Here is a 24,428-nt window from a genome sequence, read left to right on the forward strand (position 1 = left end):
TCTCAGTGCCTCCCAGCCCAAAACTGAGTAGTGCTGCAACCCCACATACCAGGTCACAGCAGCACTTGGTTTGGGGCACTCTCAAATGGGAGGCCAAGGGCAAATGTGTCCCTCCTTTCACAGGCAGCCCTGTTTGAGGCTTGTGTGAAGAATGATTCCTTAAGCTTTTCTGTAGCTAAAATCGGGTTAGTGGGAAACTGAGAAAGAGAGGTTAAGTGACTGGCCTCAGAAGAGAAGTCATTGTTATACCACAAATAGGATTTGGAAGTTCCAAACCACACTGCCCTTTAACTGGATGTTGTTCTTCATTGGGATTTCTTGTTGGTTTTGTTTGTTTGTTTTTCCTGTGCCGATATGTATATTTCCAGGTGGCCAAAGCAGTGTCTCACTCATTAAATAACTGCGTTAATTGTCTGCCTGGGCAAAAAGATGTTGATGTGGCCTTGAAGAGCATTGGAGAATCCAGCAAGAAACTTCTTATTGATTCGGTGAGAAATCTTTGATGTTAAATTGTGTTTTAGAAGTAAAAATCTGTCCTGGATTTCTCACATTTTAAATTCTTTTAATTCTTGAATAACCAATATACTCTAGGACAAGTCCATCCTGTTTGTAGCCATTTTTATCCTCAACTGCTTTTCTGTTCATTTTGGGGAAATCTACAAGTTTGTGACTTGTAAAGATTGTTAACTCTGCCTAGCTCACTATTTGCTCCCTTGTTAGGAGTCTCAGCACAGGGAGCAATGTCACTAACGTCTGGCAAAAGTTGTAACTTGCACGAGGCATATGAATGTTGTGTAATTTGATGAAGTTTTCTCTTCCACCACTAGTTCTACAGATGAATGGAGGATTGCACTTTCAATACTTCCATGAATGCACTAGTCAGTTCTGGTCTCAAACACAATTGCTAGCCATTTCACACTCACATAATTACTATAATGTACAGTGATGTAGCCATGTTGGTCCCAGGGTATTAGAGAGAGAGTGTGAGAGAGGTAGTATCTTTTGGCAAACAGAGGCTAGGGACACCATCCCAGCTAATAGTCATTGGTGGGGACCCATCCTCCATGAATTTATCTAGTTCTTTTTTGACCCCTGTTGTAGTCTTGGCCTTCACAACTTCATGCAAGGAGTTCCACAAGTTGGCTGTGTGTTGTGTGAAGGAGTACTTCCTTTTGTTTGTTTTAAACTTGGTACTTATTAATTTCATTTGGTGGCACCCTAGATCTTGTGTCATGAGAAGGAATAAATAGCTTTATTCACTTTTTCCATATCAGTCATGATTTTATAGACCTCTATCATGTTCTCCTTAGTCATTTATTTTCCAAGCTGAAAAGTCCCAGTCTTATTAATCTCTCCTCATATGGCAGCCATTCCATCCCCCTAATTATTTTTTATTCCATTTTCTGAACTTTTTCAAATGCCAAGATCTCTCTTTTAAGATTAGGCGAGAGTCAATAAGATATTCTCTTTCTTATTTTCTATCCCTTTCTTAATGATTCCCAACACTCTCTTTGCTTTTTTGACTGCATTGAATGGATGTTTTCAGAGAACTATCCACAATGATCTCTCTCTTGAGTGGTAGCAGATAATTTGGTCCCCATCATTTGATCCATATAGTTGGGATCATGTTTTACAGTGGGCATTACGTTGCATTTACCAATACAATTTCATCTGCCAGTTTGTAGACCAGTCACCCAGTTTTATGAGATCCTTTTGTAGGTCTTTGCAGTCTGCTTGGGACTAATTATCTTGCTGAGTTTTGTATTATCTGCAAATTTTGTCACCTTCCGTTTACTGCTTTTTCCAGACTATTTATAAATATGTTGAATAGGACTGTTCCCAGGACAGACTCCTAAGCGACACCATGCCCCTCTCCATTCTGAAAACTGACCCTTTGTTTCTTCTCATTGTTTCTTGTCTTTTAACCAGTTACCAATCCATGGGAGCTTTCTTTGCTTAAGAGCCTTTGGTGAGGGACTGTGTCAAAGTCTTTCTGAAAATTGAAGTACACTGTATCCACTGGCTCCCTCTTGTCCACATGCTTGTTGACCCCCTCAAAGATATCTAGTAAATTTAAGAGGCGTGCTTTCACTTTATAAAAACTGTGACTCTTCCCTTACAAATTATGCTCATTTATGTGTCTGACAATTTTGTTCTTTAATAGTTTCAATTGGTTTGCCCAGAACCTGTCAGGATTACCAGTCTGTAATTGCTGAGATCACCTCTGTTCTTTTTAAAAATTGGCACAGATGCTGATTTATTGTAAACTTTAAAAAACAGCAAATAGTCTAGTAGTACTTAAAAGACTAGCAACACATGTAAATGGTACCATGAGCTTCGTGGGCAAAGTCCACTTCTTCAGATGACCACCTGAAACTTTTGTTGTAGTTAGCAGTGCTGCAGTTTCACATCTAAGTTCCTTCCAAACGCTTGGATGAATGTCATCTAGTACTGGTGACTTATTGTTTAGTTTATTAAGTTTAGATTATTCAGTTTAGTTCATTCTAAAACCTTTCCTAGTGACAGTTCCTCAGATTTGTCACCTCAAACAAATCAGAGTATTTCTAGGTGGCCTTTGAGAAATGGATTTGATCCCCAAAATTCAGAACTGGTTTTATATATTGAACAATCACAGAGTTTCAGGGGCTGCTGAGATCTGAGCGTAACACTGACCAAGGGTCTGTTCCCTTCTGCAACTGAACCTGAAGATAGCTGCTATTCCACCTGGCTGATGGACTGCCCACTTTGATCTCAACAGGTAGAGTCCTGAACTTCGGAACAAGAAGCTTAGAGTTTAGTACCTGCAATCAGCCTAGCCAGGGTGATTATTACATGGGATTGTGGGTCAGGTCAATCCCTGAACTAAAAGTCGTTTTCATTCATGAATGAAATCCTAATGATCAGGTATTGGATGGCAATTCAGATGATCACAACAGTCCCTTTTGGCCAGGGAATCTGTGCAGATTATTGTCAGGCTCAAAGATCACACCTTCATTACCTTAATGTTTTGAATTGTGCTGAACTGTGCAATTATGGGCTAGTGTTAATGGCTGGTCACTAAGACACAACTCTTCTTCTCTTGAAGCTGCCTCCAAGTTCTAAATCTTTCCAAGAAGCCCAAAGTGAACTGAACCAGGCTGCAGCTGACCTAAACCAATCAGCAGGAGAAGTGGTTCATGCTACCCGGGGCCAAAGCGGAGAGTTGGCAGCAGCCTCTGGAAAATTCAGTGATGACTTCGATGAGTTCCTTGATGCTGGTATTGAAATGGCTGGTCAAGCACAAGTGAGTTTTGGTGACTGTAATGAGTGGATGTATTACATTGGGTGTGTAGGAGTGTTAAACTGGGCTAATCTAAACCTACAGGGAGTCGGGGGCTATTATGGAAGAGTCAGACCAACCGTTCAGAAGCGACGAGAGCATGTTGGGGGTTGTGTGTGGTGCAAGATATATGGGAGTATCTGATCCTGGGTGCTTGTTGAAGCTATGATTTGATGCTCATTTGATGTAGTGTGAGCCTGGTGTTAGCTGATTTGTAAACTGTACAGTTGAAGGTAGCATAGTCCATTGCCTTTTCCTAAAGTCAGAAGCTTTGTAAATGACACCTTCTGTCTTGGTGCAGTTACCCAGGCGTGTTATTGGAGTTCAAAGTTACTTAAAATTAAGCCGCGCCCTTGAGTGCTCAGTACCCCAGTGAATCAGAGTAAGAAGGGGACTGAGCATATAGTAAAACCCCTGTCATTTTAACTTGGCATCTCCCATTCAGTACGACACCAGCGCATACACTTCACATCACATGCATGAGTCAGCTGAAGACTGGAGCCAGCCTGTAGAGAAAGTTGGTGAAGTGTATGGCAGCATTGTGTAATTTTGCAAACTGGAACCCCGGGGACTGAATGGACGTGGAAACAAAGGAATTCTTTCACCCCTTTTCTGCAGCTAACTGGTTGAATTGCAGGCTCCAGTACTACAAATTAGAAAACTTCAACCTCACTACATTTATTAAAGTAACATTTTGGGTTGTCTTGTACCATGACCTAATGTCCTTTAAACCTCATGCTGTGTGGCTAGAGCTGAGCTAATGTAGCAAAAAGCAACCCTGAATAGTCTTGCAAACAAAACCCATCCATTTGTGCTGTGCTGATATGGGTGCTAGTCAGCTCCTAATCACTTGCAAACAGAAGAGTGGGTGGCCTTGCATCAGAAGGCTGTTCACTGAAGTTAAAAGTGTAAATTTTAGTGTAAATGCCTGTTTGCAAGAGATTTTCTACTAGCAATGATCTCGGTGGCCCTTTTGAAAGGTTTGTCTCAATCACACAGTAGATTAAAACAATCAGTTATTCATGGATAACGTATGAACAAAAAGGGATGCTTTCTGTAAATAGTCATACACTCAGTATCATATGACTTGGGGGACCTGTCATGTGGGGCAAATATAGTTAATACAGAAAGCAGTTCAAGCCCTGTTCACATAAAATAGGTAAAATATGACCTGTTTGCAGATCTTTCTACAACAAAAATGCTAATTTTATTGCATAAATTGTTGACACAAAATCTAAGCACCGCTGTTTGTCACATACTATAATCATGCAATACTATTTTCTAACTTCACTTATATAAAATTACTAGTGGATTTACCCAGCATTGCTCGGATCCTTGCGGGGGCTCATGGCAGAGGTGTAGAACTTAGGGCTGGGAGCTCACTGGGGCCACTCGCAACAGTGAGGGCAGTGCTACTCCATCACTGGGGGCATTCTGCCCAGTTAGCAGCACCTCTTGGAGGGCTGGGACTTCACTACCTCGCTCCAGCCAGTGGCTCTTCCTGGTGGGGAGGGGCTCTGCTACTCAGCCTCTGGTCTCTTCCGGGGCGGGGGAGGAGAACCAAGCTGTGATGTCCTGTGCCCCATCATCCCATGTCTCCTTCAGGGAGGTGGGGGGACTGTGCTCTGGGGGGAGGGAGAGCAGAGTTGCCACTTACCCATGATTGGTGGCCAGCAATATGGAAAGCTCTGGCCCTAGCTGGCTACTGTCTTCTGCGTGCAGCTACACCCCTGAGATCACCTGCTCTCATTGCCTCTGGTGGTCATTGAGGAGCATTAACTGTCCTTGCTTAGTTCCCTCCATTTGTGTGTTATGGAAAACAATCCCATTCCAGGCACTTCCCATTTTCCTGGCACAATCAAACCTTGACCTTGCTTTACGGGAGGATTAGAGGAAGCTGCATACTAAAGGTGGTGGCCCTAGCTCTTCCCTGTGAACAAACAGACTCACAAGCAGATAGATGGACTCGCTGACAGACAGATGCACAGACTCTCTAAAAGAGAGATAGAGATATTTCTTAGTCACTCCCTGAAAGTAAAGTCATGTGGTGTCAAATTCAAATGATCAAATAAAGCTACATAGTAGATTTTTTTTTTCAGAAATATTACTGCTTCATATTGCGTACCACTACAGTTAAATGTTTGTGATGGTCTTTTGCAGACTTTCTTTTTGCTTAAGCTATTAACCCAGTAAAGGTATAAGAAAGAGCTATTAACCCAGTAAAGGTGTAAGTAAAGCAAATGACTTGGGAGATGCAGAAATATAGTCAGTACCCTTTGCCAGAACAGTGGGGGTCAGTTGTGCCAGGCAGAGACATACAAGACACTTGACAACAAAAGCATTGTTCAGCAAGTAGTTAAATTCCCCTCCGTGTCTCTGTGAATGATCTTACTGTTAGAAATCAAGCTCCTTGTATATGGGTTTCTTTTTCTGCTGCGTGAAAGGCACTAGAGGCACCTATCTGGGCAAGCAGAGGTGATGCTCAGTGGCCCTGTCTGGAATGTTACCCCATGCGTGTCATTGGGTTTAGATGGATAATTCAGTTGAATGCCAAATTACAGTGCTTGAAGTTTTAGCTGTGTCTCTAGCTGAGGCAATCGGTGTATGTAATGTTATGCTGCTGTCATTTTCCAGACTAAAGAGGACCAGATTCAAGTAATAGGGAACCTCAAGAACATCTCTATGGCCTCCAGCAAGCTGCTATTGGCCGCCAAGTCTCTTTCAGTTGATCCTGGAGCTCCTAATGCCAAGAACCTCCTAGCTGCAGCTGCAAGGTACAGCCATGTCATCTGCTTTAGTTTTTCCTAAGCCGGTGTTTCTTAACTTTTCCTTTGCAGGATGTATGACTTGTTAGCTTATTCTCTTGCTACTATTGGTTAATCCTATTGGATGTTGCATACTGCAGCTTATTAAGTGAAACTGAAATCAGCGGAAGCTGGCTTTCACTGGCGTGGGGTATTTCAGTGCAGCTCTGTTGAAGTCAGAGCCATGCTGATTTGCAGCAGATGGAGATCTGGTCTGTTTTTTTTAAGAAGACTATTTCTCATGTTTGTTCTTTGTCCATCCTGTCTACCTCCTTCCTAGCCCTCACAGATGCAGACGCTGAGGGTATTGCATATGCCTGCTGCCAGCAAGGTTTTTCAAGACAACTCTTATTAAGCAATATTAATGCATATGTGGTGGCTATAAACAGCTCAGTGGGTAGAGGAGGTGGGGGGTGAGATTTCTTTTTGCTTTTTTGGGCTAGGCACCAGGTTTTTATTCTGGGAGCTGCTGCTGATCCCACCTCTTAAATGCCCACTCCAGCCAGGGAGACGGAATGTGTCAGCCTTTTGCAAGTTTGCTACCAGCACTGCCTAAAAATCTGGCGAACAGTCTGCTGCAGTGCCACTGCTGGGTGCTCTCACCACGTTCCCTTCTTTTCCCAAGTCACTTTTCTGAAACGAAATACACGCAGTGCAGTTAGCTCACTTAACTTCCCCTGGATCTCCCTACATGTTCAGTAGGAGAGCGCTGCTATAGAACCTTTGCCTGCAAGGCAACACCTGGCACTAATTCTATCCAGCAGAAGTTGGTGACTTTGTTGCAACTCACAGCATAACGAGAAGAACTCTGTAAAGCCCTATGTGGAATGTAAATCCCTTTCACTGCCACGGGTATCTCTGCATTTATCTTTATGACATTATATAGAAGTTTGGTTCCCCACATTTAAGTTGTACGGGAACTCTGCATAATCCATTACAGAAGCCAAAATGTAGTAGACTCTGCATTGCCTGTTCAAAGTGAAAATCTTACTCATCAGCCTCATTTCAATTTTGCTTTGCCAATTACCCCACGCTCTTGGCAAAATATACCTATGTCCTGTTCCATAAAATGAAGTCCTTTATTTTACAACTAGAAGACTTCTCCAGTGTTGCCTGGGCCTGGGGACAGCGGGGGCCACATATTCCACCTGCCGGCTTCTCGCTGGGGCAGCCCGAGACAGGGGTCATGTTGCCTACCTAACAGCTTCTCCCTGGAACTGGGGCAAGGGAGGTGGGTGCCATGGTGGCTTGGGGGCAGCCCTGCTCCTCAGGGCAGGGGCTGTGCTGCCAGCCAGTGGCTGCTCTTTGGGCTGGGGTGCTTGCTGCTCTCTTGTGGACATTCATGAGTATAACCATCCCTGCTTTCACACCCTTCCCTTTCCATTTCATGCAAAATAATCACATTCCACAAACACCCCTGTGAGAGACTGGGCCGGGTCTGGGCACCGCTGAGGGCATCCGCTCAAGGCTAATTGCTCAAAACCACAGCTGCTTATAGCCCCAGACTGGAGACCTTTCCCAAATAGGCCACAAACCAGTCACACTGAAGGCTCCAGCTGCCAATATGGCCAGCAGGAAGCCTCACGAACAAAACCCCTCTGATACTCCAGCTCTCCCTGTGCCACAATGAGCCCCAGGCCTTACACACAGGTGAGTGGTTATAGAACCCAATCTCATCTACCCCGAACAAGTTCTCCCGATCCCAAAGAACCAGCCACAAATTCCGGGTCAATTTACACTTTAGATCTTACCCACAAGATCATGCTGGGCCAAGCCTTTAGAATCTAAAATCTAAAGGTTTATTAATAAAAGAAAGAAAAGGTTGAGAGTCAGGTTGTTAAGGAGCACACATTACATGCATCAATCAGCAGGTTTTTGATGCAGGCTCTCAGCAGAGATGTTACAAACTGCTATCTTAAAAGTCTCTGGTGTACATCCTATGTCAGGATGGGTCAACAATCCTTCCCGGCTTTCTGTTCCTCGCAAGGCTGCATCTGGGATCAGTAGCAGGATTGAAGACAAGATGGAGTCCACCTCGTGGCATTTTTAAATCCATTCCTGGCATCCCCTTAGCCAGAGTGGGTCACACTGTCAAGTGACCTGTCTGTGTTTCACATGCTTGCAGCTATTATGCCCTGATTGGTTGCAGGTTTCCAGTTGCATTCCTCAGGTGTGAATTGGCCTCCTTGAGAGCCATTGTCCTTGGGGCCATGCTAATTAGCATAGACATTCATTGGACATTCCTTCCTTACAGTACGCAGTCCAGACCCATTCCTCTGTCTCCGGCAGAGAACATTCACAGTACCAGCACACAGCCCATGTTCATAACTCCACATATAGATATCATACAAGTACATGAGTAGCGTATATAGAATCAGTAGAACATAAGCTTTCATTTGACACCTCACACAGTTCCCTTTGAACAGACTTTGGGGAAAACAGCCCCTGTAGGCGTGGCAGTGATCTGGGTGCTCCCCTTAAAATCCAATAATGTGACGACCCCATTGCCCTGGCACAACCAACCCCTGACCCTGCTTTAAGTTATGATATGAGGAAGCTTCCTACCAAATTTGGTGGTCCTAGCTCTTACCATTTAGGAGGAGTTTTTTGAACAAACAGACTCACAGACAGATGGCCATACAGACAGACAATTCTCTAAAATACGTAATAGATTACCAGAGGACTCATGCAGACAATACAGGGCAAATATCACAAAAGCAGCGTTACTAGCATCTCTCTACTCCACGGATACAGCCACCCAATCTGTATGATGGTTTCCTTATCTAACTCAATTAGCACTTGGTACTTCTACCACAAATTCCTCACTTCCTCACCCAGGATACAGGAAGGCTCCTTCCTCCATGCATCACAGTCCTCCAGCCAAAAACTTGGCTCTTCAGGGTTAGCAGGACTTGAGCTACATTGCTCCAAGGAGGTCAAACAAATATTTATCGATAGCCGGAAAGCCAGTACGCACAAAATATATGACCACAAATGGAATCACTTCCACAATTGGTGTATAACCCAGTGCCTGTCACCTCCTTCTGCTTTTCTGCCCAGAGTGCTGGACTACATCTTGAACAATAAAGACTTGCTAACAGCTCCATCAAGGTGTTTCTAGCAGCTGTCCCACATGGCATGACAGAGTGACTGATACACTACTTTCACACACCCAGCTACTCACGGTTTCTAGAAAGGACTAAATAACACCTTTCCACCAGTAAAACAACCCATGAGTATGTAGGACTTCAACATGGTGCTACGCACACTCCCAGGCAACCCAGAACAAAGACGTATTACACCTCTTCCTATCTACCGCTGAACAATCCAAAGGAGAAGCAATATCCAAACTCACTGTGTGGATTTCACAGTTTATCCAAATTTGCTACAAACTGAACAATGTTCCAGCTCTCCATGCAGTTGGCTTGCACTCAGCCAGAGCCATTTTCACGTCATGGACCTTGCTTAACAGTGTTCCCATTACAGGCATTTGCAGAGCAAGCTATCTAGACCTCAATTCACATATTTACCAATGAACAACACTCCTCAACAGACGCGTAGTTTGAACGGTCCGTATTATCTGTGGCCCAAAAACAGTTCATGAAGCCCCACCTTCCACAACAAGATACTGCTCCCTAGTCATTGAAGAGTAGGGGCATTTCTCAGAGAAGAGGAGGAGACTACTCACCTGGTGCAGTAACAGGTTCTTCAAGATGGTTGTCTCTATGAGTGTTCCACAACCTTTCCTCCACTCTTCTGCTTTGGATCAATATATGGCTATCCAGGGTAGAGAAGGAACAAAGGGCCAGTTGATGGTATGTGGCACTTAACCATTCGTGCTGGTGTGAGGTGGGTACCACCCATGTGCCGCCATGTAGGGTACCATTGCTACAAATCTCTGACTATAAACAGAAGGTGCTGACACACCTAACATGGAGCACCCACAGGGACAACCTTAGCTACTGCGCCAGGTGAGTAACCCTCCATTTTCCTGTCATTATCCATGTAAGCAATTGTTGCAGTTTCCAGGGGGCTCTTGTACCATTTTAGCTCAGAGCTAAGATGTTCTTCTTGTCCCACTATGACGTTGTATTCCACAGGATTAAACTAAGTTACTGCTACCCATCTCTGAGCACTGAATTTAAGAAATCCTCATTAAAGAAAAAATTGTAGGCACATGTCACTTGTGTTGTGGCAGATCATCAAATGGAAGCCACTGTATTTTTTCACAGTGTTAAGAATCACCAATATTACGAAAATCTTTGTGTATAGCTACTGTACAATCCAAACTGTTCCTCTGAATGATGTGGAGTATGTTGTGAAATCTAAAAGGGCTGATCAAACCTTTGCTAGTTTCTATAAATGAGCCACTAACACAGGACAAAACAAAACTGGAAAAATGCAAATTACACGTGACTGTCATACTCAGGGTAACTCTAAAACATACCATTCCTCAGCGTACAATCGTACTAACGTTTCTCGCTCTTTTGTATTCACAAATCCATTCTTTAGTCTTTCTATGCTAGTTTTCCTCTAGAGTTTCCAAGGATAGGTACAGTACTGTGCACATTGTGATGGATCCATGCTGGTGGGGTACCATCGAATAGTAGAAGACAGATATACTGGCTACTGGATAAACAGTTTTCTGTTCCCGGGCTTGAAACTGCTTTTCATAGTGTAGAGATAAATAAAAATCAGGAATAAGGGATGTTGGTCAGTTTTCAACATTGTCTCTTTTTTTTTCCCCCCTCCTCAGAGCTGTGACGGAGAGTATTAATCAGCTCATCACTCTGTGCACCCAACAGGCGCCTGGGCAAAAGGAATGTGACAATGCTCTCCGAGAATTGGAGGTATTCTCAAGCTTGGAGTTGCCAGGGGTGAACCTTCCTGTGGCAAAGATGATGGTCAGGCTTTATGGGATTTTTACCCTGTCTGAGTAGCTGCTGTGTCATTGTCTCACCACTTAATATCTGTGGCAGAATTTGTTTTCCTGTACAGGTGGAACCTCTCTAGTCCAGCACCCTCAGGGCCAGACCAGTGCTGACCCAGAGAATTTGCTGGACCACAGGAGGTCAATATTGTGTCTCAGCAGTACCGACACTTCCACTGCTTCCTGGCCTCTTAGAAGAGATGTAGGGGTAAATTTGAGCTAAATAACAGCACAGGACACTGAGAACCAGGACTGGTGGCTGTAAACAAACTTTATGGAACTGAGAGAAACTTGACCACACCTGTGATAAGTGGACGTCCAGCTAGCTAAAATCATGCTGGACTACAGATATTGCTGGACCAGAGAGTGCCGGACTAGAGAGGTTCAACCTGTAGTTGTGTATGAAATACGTAAAGAGCTTTCTAGTGGAGACAAACTTAGTGCAACTTCTGCTGAATTGGCTAATGGGAATTTACATTTTACCTCACACGACAGAGGTGTTGTATATGGGACTATAAATATGCCAGTCTTCACTGTAGTAATTTGAAGGGTGCACTCACAAAAGTCACATTCAGAGGATGTGGAGAGGCAGGTTTACACTAGGATGTCAATGTGTAGTTGACTACGCGATTAACTGATAAGCCTGGGCTTACTGGTTAATCCTGTAGAATACATGCATCCACCTTTCCCCCTTGTTACCTTTGTATTGGAGGGAGCAAGGGGGGGAGCGGGAGCGGGTGCCCATGAGAAGCAGGCTTTAAGCAGGCTCCCCACGAGCACTGGATCCACCTCCCCCCTTACACTCCCGTGCTGCTGCTTCTGATAGAGAGGCAGCAGCATAGAATGTGAGGGGGACAGGCTGGAGCCAATGCGCATAGGAAGCTGGCTTTCAAGTAGACTCCCCGTGTGTGCTGGCTCCACAAACCCGCCTGCCCACCACCCTTGCTGCCTCCTACAGAGACAACAAGGGGGGAACAGGTAGGAGCTGGTGCTGGTAGGAGCTGGTTTAAAAGCCAGTTCCCCCAGCACCAGCTCCATGGTGCCACTTCCCCCCGCTTCCCACGCTGCTGCCTCTATCTATTGAGCTCAAATCCCCCACAAACAGGGATTGCTGCCACCCTACTCTGCTGCCTCTCTATAAAACAACAACAGATGGTCTTGAAGCACCTTAGAGACTAACCAAACATATAGGTGGTATCATGAGCTTTTGTGGGCACAACCTACTACATTTCACACATCCCAATGACATAAAAAAATCAAACAATGGATACTTAAAAACAATTAGCATCTTCTCTATCAGCTTCATGCAGCATGGACACTCTAATTGACTACGTCTTCCCCCTTTTTTCCCCCCTTCTGCACCCCATCCCCTGTTTATTTAGAAACTGGACCTTTAATAACTCCATTCATGATACCATCTACATGTTTTGTCAATCTCCAAGCTGCTGCAAGACTATTCGTTGTTCTACCCACTACTGTTAGTTATCCATTTCTGTGGGATTTGATCATATTAGTAAAAAATCAAACTCGAAATGAGATTGACTTATAGCTTCTTCCATATAAAATAGAACCAAATTGAGAAGATAAAGTGACAACTCTCCAGAGACCTATACAGAGCCTGCTGAGAGGGAATCCTCAGCTAATAGAGCTGCCAAGGGCTGTGAGCCTGGCAAGAGAGCTTTGAGGAAGGGGCAGCTCTGACAAAGGGCTGGAAAGAGCCTAGAGGAAAAGCTATGTGAGCGCTGAAGCCAATTGCCAATTGAAATGACTTTTGTCTGAGGAAAGCTGTGGGGAAGATTTTGTGGTGTTTTGAACTTTGTTAATAAAGCAGACTCTTGAAAAGGAGAGAATTAGCAGGAAAGCCCCTGGAGTGTAAAGTCAGATTATCTTGGGTAGGAGGGGAAACTGAGGCAGTAGCTGGGTCTGAAGCCAGACCTGTGTAAACCTATAAAAAAAACTTGTAGGAGTGCCCATCAACTTTGGGGGAAGTCAGCATCGGTACATGTTACCCATTTCGCTTTCGTTATTAAGTTATAACGGTCTTTCCTCATCACCTGCCTTTTTCCCCACCTCATACACCAGTTTCTCCTTCTAGCCTCCTCTGGGCTTCCTAAAATACCTGGAAAATACAGCTTTTGTACTACTCGTGTGTTTCATTGGTGACTTAAGTACAGTGTCCACATACCCTGGGGCCTGCCTGTGGACCGGTACAGTGAAGACGCACACATTTTCTGCTTTCCTAGGAGTGGGGGGACCTTGTTTAACTCTCCCGAGGCAGCTGGATGTGGCAAATCACTCCCAGCGCTTCAGCGCAAGGAACAGATGAGAGGGGTTTTAGCAATAGCAGTTGCATTTCAATTGTCAATCGTTGGGGTGGGTTTTTGTGTTTGGTTGGTTTTTGGTTGTTTTGTGGGCTGGGGGTTTCTCTCCTTCCTGTTATCTGTACAGGGAGTCTTACAGCCCCTGGCTCTGGAGCAGAGCAACTGTGGAGAGAACATGATCTGTTACTCAATAAATTGCTCTGTAGGGCTGGAGCCGAGTACTAAAGTACTGTAGGGAAAAGAGAAAGAGAGGGACAGGAAGCAACAGCTGAACTGCTGGCAGAAGAGCTTTCCTGTTAACATTGCCTTTTTTATAGAGTAAGATATTGGCAGCAAAGTACTTAAAGGAAATTATCTTGACCATAACTTAAAGGTTGTTTCAAGACATGACTCAGCTTCAAAATATTGCTTTAGAGTTCATCTCTGATAAAGATCTCACATTTCAATTCTTTTCCAGATTTTCTTTGCTGAAAAAAATCATGCTGAAAATCTTTCAGTTCTTCTTTGAGTGCTTGCATATGTCCATTCCATCGAGATGTGTGCACGCCACGTGCATGAGTCCCAGAAGCTTTTTACCCTTCGCAGTATCCATTGGACCAGCCAAGGAATCCCCTGGAGTAGGGATGTAATAGTATAGTCAATTAACCTGTAAGCAAAAGCTTATAGGTTAATGCTATAGATTCCATGCACCCCCTCCTCACGCCAGTACATTTTTTTAGGAGGCTGGCCAGCAGCACAGCTCAGTCCCAGCTTGCGACAGGTCTGGGACCTACCCTGCTGTGGCTCTGCATTTAAAGTGTTATCAGGGGGTAGGCAGGCAGGCAATCTGGCTCAGTTTTGGCTCACGCCAGGTCCAGGAACTAAGCCTCCCCTCCCCACCCCGGACAGGGGCTGCTGCCACCCCTGTATCAGAGGCAGCAGCGTGGGGCAACAGACAGCTGGTCCATGAGGGTAGCTGGTATTTAAACTGGCCCACCCCGCGGCACCGAGGATTTCCAAGAAGGCGCAGAGAGGAAGATCTCTTTCGAGAAGATGCAGCCATTGGCAGAGCTGTGTTGCAATCTATTTCTTTCTAGGTTCCGACCCCTCCGCGTGGGTACAGCTGGGGAATCACCTAGGTGAAATGGACATAAGCAAGAAGTTTCTTACCTTGTAATTGTTGAAGAAGAAAAAACGGTTAATTACCTTGTAATTGTTATTCTTTGAGATGTGTTGCTTATATCCATTCCAAATCCCACCTACCTCCCCTTCATTGGAATGTCTGGCGAGAAGGAACTAAGGGGGTGGAGGGCCAGCAGAGGTATAGATGGGCCAATATAGTGGTGCCACTCCAGGGGGCTCCCCTCCTGGCTCAACATCCAGGATAAATGCTGAGGATAAAAAACTACCAGAACTCGTATATGCAGCACGTTCACACCTAGGTGGAACAGACATAAGCCACACATCTCGAAGAACAGCAGTTACGAGGAAAGGAACCATTTTAAGTAGCTTCTCACTAACTTTCTATACTTCCTGATTTCACTCATGTTGGGAAAACTATAAGGCCGTGTCTACATTGGCACGATCTTGCGCCAAAGCGGCCACTTTTGCGCAAAAACGTGCTGCCTGTCTACACTGGCAGGGAGTTCTTGCGCGAGAACACTGACATTCTAATGTGTGAAATCAGGGCTTCTTGCGCAAGAACTATGATGCTCCCGCTCAGGAATAAGCCCTCTTGCGCAACTGTTCTTGCGCAAGACACCAGTGTAGACAGGCAACATGAATTTCTTGCGCAAGAAAGCCCGATGGCTAAAATGGCCATTGGAGCTTTCTTGCACAAGAGAGTGTCTACATTGGCACAGATGCTCTTGTGCAAAAGCACATCTCTTGCGCAAAGGCACATGCCAGTGTAGACGCTCTCTTGCGCAACTACTTTAACGCAAGAACTCTTTCGTTAAAGAGTATTTGCGCAAGATCATGCCAATGTAGACGTAGCCTAAGAGTAGCTCATCAGGCAGTAATTCAACTTCTATTTTAAACGTTAAACATGAAAATCATCTTTAAAAAACACAGAGGAGTAGCCATGTCAGTCTCTAACTTTAAAAACAAGTATTCCTGTGGCACCTGACAGCCTTGTGGGCAAAACCCACTTTCTCAGATGAGATGAGTTTGAGTGGCCACAGGGTTACATGTTCTTAAAAAAGAAAACAATTCCAGCAAAAGAGGAGACTCATTTGTTGAGTTGTGAGAAATTTTTTATCCAGATACATGGATTTGTCTTTTGTAATATATGAAGTACAGGTTGAACCTCCCTAGTCTGGAACACTCAGGACCTGACTGGTTCCGAACAAAAGAATTTTCTGGACCATGGGAGGTCAATATTGTTTAGCAGTATTACCAACACTTCCGTGGCTTACTGTGCTGTTAGAGAGCTTCAGGGGGTAGCCGAGTTAGTCTGTTACAGAAAAAAAGCAAGCAAATGGTCTGGTAGCACTTTATTGAGTAATAAAACATGTAGATGGTATCATGAGCTTTCGTGGGCACAGCCCACTTCTTCAGATGACCGGAGTTATGACTAACATCTTTCTGAATGGTATCCTTCCTGCCTTACCAATCTATCCACTGACTTTGATCTTTATCTACTCAGGTTTAGCACCCTTTCTCCTGATACTTTATGTATAGAGGTAGGGGTGGGTGGGTGACAGAGCATCTTTCTCTTCCCTCCTCCCCCTTTTCCCTTCTTCTATTCGAGTTTTCTTATCTCCTAGGCTATGTCTAGATTGCAAGCCTCTTTCGAAAAAGAGTGTCTAGACTGCAACCAGTACTTTAGAAAAAGCAAGCCGCTTTTTCGAAAGAAAGCACCCAGGCAGTCTGGATGCTCTCTTTTGAAAACGCCCTGTTTGCATGCAAGAACGCCTTTTTTCGAAAGAGCACTTCTGAAAAAAGGCGTTCTTCCTCGTGAAATTAGGTTTACCGCCGTCGAAAGAAAAGCCGCGTTCTTTCGATTTAATTTCAAAAGAACGCGGCTGTAGTCTAGACGCAAGTGAAGTTTTTTCGAAAAAAGGCTACTTTTTTCGAAAAAACCCTTGAGTCTGGACACAGCCCTAGTGATAACTCCGGTCATCTGAAGAAGTGGGCTGTACCCACAAAAGCTCATGATACCATCTACATGTTTTGTTATAAAGTGCTACCAGACCATTTGCTTGCTGGTTTTTTTGTGCTGTTAGAGGACATTTAGGGGTAAAGTAGAGCTAAGTAACATCACAGAACACTGAGAGCCAGGACTGGTGACTGTAAACGAACTTCATGGAACTTCATGGGACTCTGGATGACACATGTTTCTGGACGACAGAGCTCTGGATTAGAGAAGTTCAACCTGTAGCTTCCTTCTTGGATAATTGTACAGTTCTCTCAAGGTCCAGGTTCACGCCAGGCACAGGGCAACTCTTACATAATTCTACTTGCATCTTAAGTATTTTCACATAGCATTTGGCAGAAGTAAAGGTGCTTGGAGGGTGGAAAAATGCAAGCAGAGAGTGTACTTATATTTAATCTGGTGGCTGCTTGTGTCTCCATGCAATAAGTAACAAGAGGTGGCAGCTTCTTGAATTATTTTTTTTATTCCCAGGCAGGCTCTGAGTTCCAGAGAAGGGTTGCCAGTTGATGATACGATGACAGAGAGAAAAGTTACAAATAGTCAGCTTCTAAAATATTCATGGACTGGAAATCATGTTGTGTGTGGAATTCATGTTCTTTATCTGGTGATAAAGGAAGTAGGGTGCAGATATGTCCACTGGTGGTGGTGTATTTGTGTGACTCAGATCCATGGTATAACTAATTGTAGTAATTGAAGCTGCTCTCCTTTTTTTCAGACAGTTAAGGGAATGCTGGATAACCCCAATGAACCCGTAAGCGACCTCTCATACTTCGATTGTATTGAGGGTGTTATGGAAAACTCCAAGGTAATTCTGTTCTTCTGCTTCCATATGTGGATGTGTTAAACAATTTCTAGTCAAAAGAGGTGTCTGCATGATAATAAAATAGATTGAAAAAAGAATGTCTGCTTCTGGGAAAAATTGTTTTCTGTATTCTTATTAAATTCCATGGTAAAACTTCTTTTGAGGCTCGTGTAAGCAATCTTTATGTTTGGATTTTTTTGATCATCTGAAGACCTATTGTGCTGATTGCATTTAAGATCATGTGGTTGCCATGATGTTGTCTGAGATCTAACTGACCTAACAATCTAAATACCTCAGGATATCAGCTAGGGATGTTAAGTAGCAGTTAATAAGCTAATCAAGTAGTCAATGAAATTTCCATCGACTATTCAGTTAGTTTTAAGGGGATTAGCTCCCAGGGGCAGTGCAAGCGGGGACTGAGGAGTCCCCGTTCGCACTTGCTCTAGGACCACTGTGGCTTTTCCTTTTAAATGTAGTAAGAGCCGCTCTACATTTAAAAAGCAGAGCTGCAGCTGTCTGGGACCTGACAATCCCAGCTTGCATTGGGTGCCCCTCTGCACTGCTTCCTCCCCTGCCACTCTCCCCCCGCCATATGGAGATGGTAGAGGGAGGAACCAACTTTTGAGCCAGCTCTTCCCCGCTCCCCCTACCAGCTCCCCCCTCTTTACTGCCTCTGAAATAGAGACAGCAAGGGGTAGGGAAGCGAGTAGTCAAGGCTTATCAGTAGTCGATTTATATCCCTAATACCAACAAGTACTGTAAAATCTGGGGTTATTTTTAACCATTTTGTGTCCTGTGCCTAAACTAGAAAAAATCATATAGCTTCAGTTATACACACAAAAGCTGTTAATTGACTAGCTTTGCCTGTGGAACAAAACTTGTTTCAAACTGAGGTTTGAATTGAAATTAATTTTTCACTGTATCTGCCATTATCAAAAATTCTGTGTTTAAAGTTACTACTACATTACCGCAAAAGTATTTTACAGTGAAAATCTTAACCATGCACTGGAAATCCTTGACTGAAAGTCTTATTGCATCTTCATTTTGATCTTGGATGTGATACATTAGAATTGTCCCAAAGTCTTCAGAATATGAAAGAAAAAGAGGCTGCCTAATGCACTAGAGCATGAATTAATTTGCTTTGGTGCTATACCAAAGATATTGCAAGCTAAAAACAAACCTAGTAGAATCATAGAACCATAGAGCTGGAAGAGACCTTAGGAGGTCGTCAAGTCCAGCCCCCTGCCCAAGGCAGGACCAATCCCAATTAAATCAACCCGACCAGGGCTTTGTCAAGCCGAGACTTAAACACCTCTAGGGATGGAGACTCCACTACTTCCCTAGGTAACCCATTCCAGTGCTTCACCACCCTCCGAGTGAAATAGTTTCAGTAAGGCAGGCTTCAGTGAGACAAACAGTTAGATTTAACAGGCATTCCAATATTGGGATATTTCCTATATGTCAAGCTGCAAATGCCTTTTCTGCAATGTTTCAGGAAGCATTTGGGAGCAGGTGAAGAGGCTGTGCTGAGTTGTTACCTCTGCTCCTTTGTGCTGTTCAGGAAAGTTTGGGAAACACTCCCATGTAGAGTGAAGTAAACTGAGGGAATAATTTACTCTGTTTCAATTGTTAAGGTCCTTGGAGAATCAATGGCAGGCATTTCCCAGAATGCCAAGATTGGGGATCTTCTGGTCTTTGGAGAATGTGTTGGAGTTGCTTCCAAAGCTCTTTGTGGTCTCACAGAAGCTGCAGCTCAGGTAAACATTTGATCAGGAAGCCCATAAAACAAATATGAGTCTGTTTCTGTACAGCTGTATCTTGTGTGCGTGAATATTTCATTTGTGTTGACCAAAGAATCAAAATAGTTGTATTGTTGGGACAGACATTAACTAATAAGGCAATATTGTAAGGTGACGAAAGCAATATTATGCCTCTTTGGAGGGAGAATGAGACAGGGAGGTTAAATGAGTTTCCCAAGGTTATAGAGGAAGTGAGTGTCAGAGTCATGCCATGCATTTGTGTTTCTACCTCCCAATTCTATGCATAGTCCCCAAGATCTTGCCCCCTCAGAACTAATTTAGAGAAGGAAGCACAGAGAAACCTGAGTTCCTTTGAAGCTGAGTGATTTGTGCTTTGTGTATTAAGCACAAAGAAAGCATTCTGGGGTCATTTCTAATATTCCGTCCATATCTTCAAACTACACATAATCTCTTTCGCTTTTCGCACAGGAAAAGAGATTATGGTAAATGTATGTCGTAGACCTATTACAACTGTCTGGATATTTTCTCAGTATCTAAGAAGCTTAAACTGTTGCAATGTTCAGAGGTGTCATTAATATAGTTGGATCAGGCTGCTAACACTGTGTACAGGCACCCCCCGAGTTACAAACATCTGACTTACGAACATACAAAAGCTCACCTTCAGGGACGTTCTGGTGCTCCTATCCCCAACAGCAACTGGAAGATGCAGGTGGTGAGTTTTTTTTTTTTTAGAGATGTGATTTTATTATCCTCAGCAACACACTCGTGAGTTTACAGAACCTTAGTTTAAAATTTTCTTTAAAAATACCTAACTCAGTAAATTCAGAAACTGACAGTGTATATGTGGGGTTGGCAAATGCCTGTTCAATTGCTTCATTACCACCTAAATGGCACTTTGATAGGTTCAGTGTTCTGCTAATAGGTCTAGCAGGTGTTTTCAGTTTCAAGTTAACTAGGTCCTCTCTGGAGGAAGCAGAGCCAGAGAACAGGGATAGGAAGAAGTGGGTGGACGTTAAGACGCAGCCTCAGGAGAGCAGGCAAGGCACGTAGGTGGTGGCAAGTAGCATAATGCTGGCCAGAGAACTCTAGTGGAGCAGAGAGTGGTCACAGTGGCTGGAGAGAAGCAGCACTTTGAAGGGGAAACCTGCCACTTCTCTCCAGCCACTGGCTGCACCCCTGCTCCTCTGGAATCCACCTGCCGGTTCTCATGTTGCTTGCTGGCTAGAGGATAAGACTGGCTGCATGAGCCAGCGCAGAGCCAAAGGGGCAGCCAAGGGAATTTACACCTACCTCCTCATTTGTTTCTAATTAAACTGCCATTCTTCAAGCAGCATTCAAGGTTAAATGAAAAAACGATTTCTATTATTTTTTATTGCAAATACACATTATGGATTAAATAGGCTTTTGTGGGCTAGCCTGTGAACCTAACGACCATTTATAACATTATTTTGTGTGAAAATATGTTCCAAGTTCTAAAGAGCTGACCTACAAATGAACTTTAGGAACACAACCTGTTCCGTAAATTGGGGACTTCCTGTACTTCAGACCAGCCTGCTTCCCGAGTTACTCGGCTGCTCCCCCTTGTGGCGAAAAGCAATATTGCCTTCTCCGTGGAGGAGCTCTCTACGAGGGACCATCCCTTGCAACTGCAACTTGCTCTGCCACTCCCTCCCCCGCAAAAAAAACCCTAAATAATCTGTGAATGTGAGCTTTCTGGTCCCACAATTAAAGCCCTGGGTTGATTTGTTGAGGGAGGTGATGGCATGTGAAAATTTTACGCTCTGTAAGGAAAATCAGAAAGTAACTTCCAAACATAGCTTTGCCTCTATAAAAAATCCTGATCTCTATGGTGAGAAGGGTAGAATCATTGTTTAAATAAAAACTGAGATTAGTACTGACCATTATATGTATTTACGTGGGGTGTGGCCTGCAGCATCAGGCTTCCTGGGCCCAATGATCAGCTCTACAAACCAAGTGTCTCTTTCACGGCATGAGTAAAATGTGTCATTTTACACATGGTTGCTATGTTGTGTATTGAAGAGGATAGGTTTTTTGTTTCGAGGCATGAAAAGGCAATGTGTAGGGAACTGAAGGGTTTGTTCAAACCCGAACAAAATACTGGAACCCTCAAAATCTGGCTGCTGTGAGTGGATGAAAGTTACCTTGAACAGTCAGCATCAGAGTTCTTACCTGGCTTCTCTAGGGATAAATCAATTCTCCTTGGATGCTTATTGGATAATGAAGTATCTTCACCCTTTGGATTTTGCTGAGCAGTTTTGTTTAGACTAATGAGATTTCACAAATCATATTACAGTGACACCAGCTTTTCCATCCTCCTCCGGGCTCATTGCTAGGCATTTATTCATAGCAGCTTTGCTATTGACTCCTAACTACAGCGTGGCTACCCTGGTCAATCAACATTTGGCTGGCTCATTCAACCATCTTTGAATTTGCATTTTATTTCCTGTTCCCTTTCTAGGCTGCTTACCTGGTTGGCATCTCAGACCCTAACAGTCAAGCTGGTCACCAGGGCCTTGTTGATCCTATCCAGTTTGCCAGGGCCAATCAGGCGATCCAGATGGCATGCCAAAATCTAGTGGACCCAGCTAGTAGCCCTTCGCAGGTAACTCATTCCAGAGCGTTGCGAGGAGACCTTGTTAGAGATGTATTGGGACCCATCTGTTTGCTTTGACAGTTCATGAAGGCAAATACTCAGCTTTGGGACACAGAAAGGGTCTGAATCATGGTTTGTTTAGAATTAAAATGGCATTACTACCTTGTTCCTTTGCCTGGTTCCACACCTCTTTCGTGTCATCTGTCTTCTCAGGTTTTGTCAGCTGCCACAATAGTGGCCAAGCATACTTCTGCTTTGTGTAACGCTTGTCGTATTGCTTCATCGAAGACAGCCAACCCTGTTGCCAAGAGACATTTCGTGCAATCAGCTAAGGAAGTTGCAAACAGCACCGCCAACCTGGTGAAAACTATCAAGGTACATGTTCTCTTTCATTTTTCTTCAGCTCTGCTGAAACAGAAGAGCACCTTTTTAAGAGTATCTTCTTTCTCTTAGCAGTACACTTCTTAAAATATTGTCATTCATTAGGACTTGTCATGGACCTCAACCCCATTATGCAAAACACTGTATAGGCATACCTTAAATAAACTTGGAAAGCTGAACACTTCACTGTACTGGCATAGCTCAAGTGGTACAAGCCTCCTTCGTGTGAATGCAGTAAAGAGCCTGTATGGATGGGTGGGACCAGGGCAACCAGCCCCCACACAGCCCATATGGCTCAGTGAACCCCTACCTTCCCGCTGGCCCTTAGAGCTGCAACAGAGTGCACTGTGTAGCCCTCCGGTGGAGATTCTAAAGGGCCCAGGGGGACCCTGAGTCCCTTTAGAATTGCTGGGGTCTGGGGCTGCTGTCCCCTTTCCCCTCCCACCCTGTCGGCGGGTCTCCTCATTGAGTACATCAATGGATGGTGCATACTTAATGAGCAGCTGTTCAATATTGTTGTATCCTCCCTATCCTACGTGTGGTCCAGACTTTCTTTACATTATTCAACTGCTGCTTTGAAGATAGAATTATTAATGTGTCCAGCAGCTTTTCTGCAGTGCTCATCACTATATTTGAGTGCTTCACAATCAGACAACGTTAATTTATATTCGCAACACCCAGAAAATATATCAGGGATACTGTAGACAATCACTTTCTTTGCTGCACAACCCCGATAGATCCACAGAGCAAATCCAGCTTGTGCACAGGCTGGATACTAAAAAAAAAAAAACGGTATGTCGTTATGGAATTCAAGACTGTATCACATGGGAGACTAATTAAGATTGCACAGGCTATCTTAATTTTATGCATCTCTTAACGTTTGACAGCTTGCCTGCATAACACAAAAAATGCTCTTTTAAGATAGTTGTATGTATATAATTTTCTACATTTTCTGTGGGGTTTTTTTAATAAAAGAACTGGATGGGAAGTTTTACACTAAATAGTTAAAGTTTGGCAAAGTTACAAGCAACTGAAATCAGGGTCTTGTAATGGGAAGCATTGGGCAGCTTTAAAAAGGAGAGACTAAATGTGTAGTTTTAAGGCCAGAAAGGACCTTTGTGATAATTTGGTCTGACCTCCTATATAGTGTAGGCCATACAACTTCCCAAAATAATTCCTAGAGCATATCAGCTATGCTTACTTTAAGGTGTTTGTACTCTTGTACAAATACATGTACGTATCATTTCTATATCATATCAGTTCTATATCATAGCAGTTATACTGGTATAAATTTCAAGGGTTGGCCAGGCATAAATGTTCTTGCTGCATGTAAAACAGGTAACCTCTGCAGCTCTAGCTATTAGTTGTCTGGATTGGGGTTGTATATGGGGACGCCACTTTCAAAATTGAGACAGACTAGCTTGTTTCAAGTTAAAAATAATGCTTAACTTTTGTTAAATGTCAACCATTTGTTTTCTAAATACCTCCCCAAATTCTGGTAGAAAGTGGTTTCTCATGAGAAGGAATGAAGCTTGTGAGAAACATGGGAACCATGAATCTCAATCTCTCAGTAAGCCTTTAGCTGGCTTGTTGCCAAAATGTAAAACCACTGTGTTCAGCTGATGGCAGAAGGTGCTAGGTAGGGAGAGGAAGAATTCTGAGCCTGCAGGGATGGTGTGGAGGTTATTCTATTATGATTTTATACTGAAGCTGCTTTCATATTGGGCTATTTCCTCTGAGATTATGAAGGAGATGGGTTCACTTATGTGAAAATGAGTCAATAACACCTGTGAAGATGAATATCTGGCTTAGAGGTTTTAGTCACCAAGAAAAGGATCGACTTGTTAGCAACTGTGGACTTGAGGTATTAAAACATGATTTATGGACTGTCACTAGAGTGCAGTTATTTTAAGCTTTTTCCTGCCCTTTGTCTCAGCACAGCTGCTTTGGGCTTGGGGTCAATAATCATATGAACAAGTAAAGAAACATACTGTGTTAAAATTTATTTCTTTTTTCCAAAGTGTTAAGTCAAAGATTATCTTTGTGTTTGGTATGGATGTAAGCAACTAGTCAATAGGGTTGCCAGATGGTTTAACCAAAAATCCTGAACTCCTCTCCCTCCCCTCTCCTGCCCCCCAAAAAAACACCGGGGAAAAAATTCTGTTGAGGGGGAAAAAAAGGGGGGATGCGGACCAAAGTTATTGAGCAAAAAAGAAAAAAAAAAAGACCCCGAGACAGCATGGCCCTTTTTTTCCTGCTCTGGGCCAGATAGCTCTCCTGCAGAACAGGTGAGCACCTGATATTTTCACCGCCTGGCCGGGAAAAAAATAAAAAAATATTGGACATTTTAGGTGTCTGGTA

General features: G+C 43.7%; 1 protein-coding gene across 7 annotated transcripts in view; it reads left to right on the top strand.

The window, feature by feature from the left end:
- The window catches only part of TLN2 (talin 2), a 372,445-nt gene that overhangs the window by 266,401 nt on the left and 81,616 nt on the right, over positions 1-24,428 (top strand). For all 7 annotated transcript variants that reach the window (XM_006127334.5, XM_075897670.2, XM_025186799.3 and 4 more), the window contains 8 exons: positions 369-488; positions 3,086-3,283; positions 5,954-6,093; positions 10,880-10,973; positions 17,226-17,315; positions 18,947-19,069; positions 21,552-21,695; positions 21,900-22,061. In XM_006127334.5, coding sequence (XP_006127396.3) covers positions 369-488; positions 3,086-3,283; positions 5,954-6,093; positions 10,880-10,973; positions 17,226-17,315; positions 18,947-19,069; positions 21,552-21,695; positions 21,900-22,061 — 1,071 coding nt within the window. The remainder of the gene's footprint in view (positions 1-368; positions 489-3,085; positions 3,284-5,953; positions 6,094-10,879; positions 10,974-17,225; positions 17,316-18,946; positions 19,070-21,551; positions 21,696-21,899; positions 22,062-24,428) is intronic.

The sequence above is a fragment of the Pelodiscus sinensis genome, chromosome 14 (assembly GCF_052426305.1).
Source record: "Pelodiscus sinensis isolate ZL-2025 chromosome 14, ASM5242630v1, whole genome shotgun sequence".
NCBI classification, from domain to species: domain Eukaryota; kingdom Metazoa; phylum Chordata; order Testudines; family Trionychidae; genus Pelodiscus; species Pelodiscus sinensis.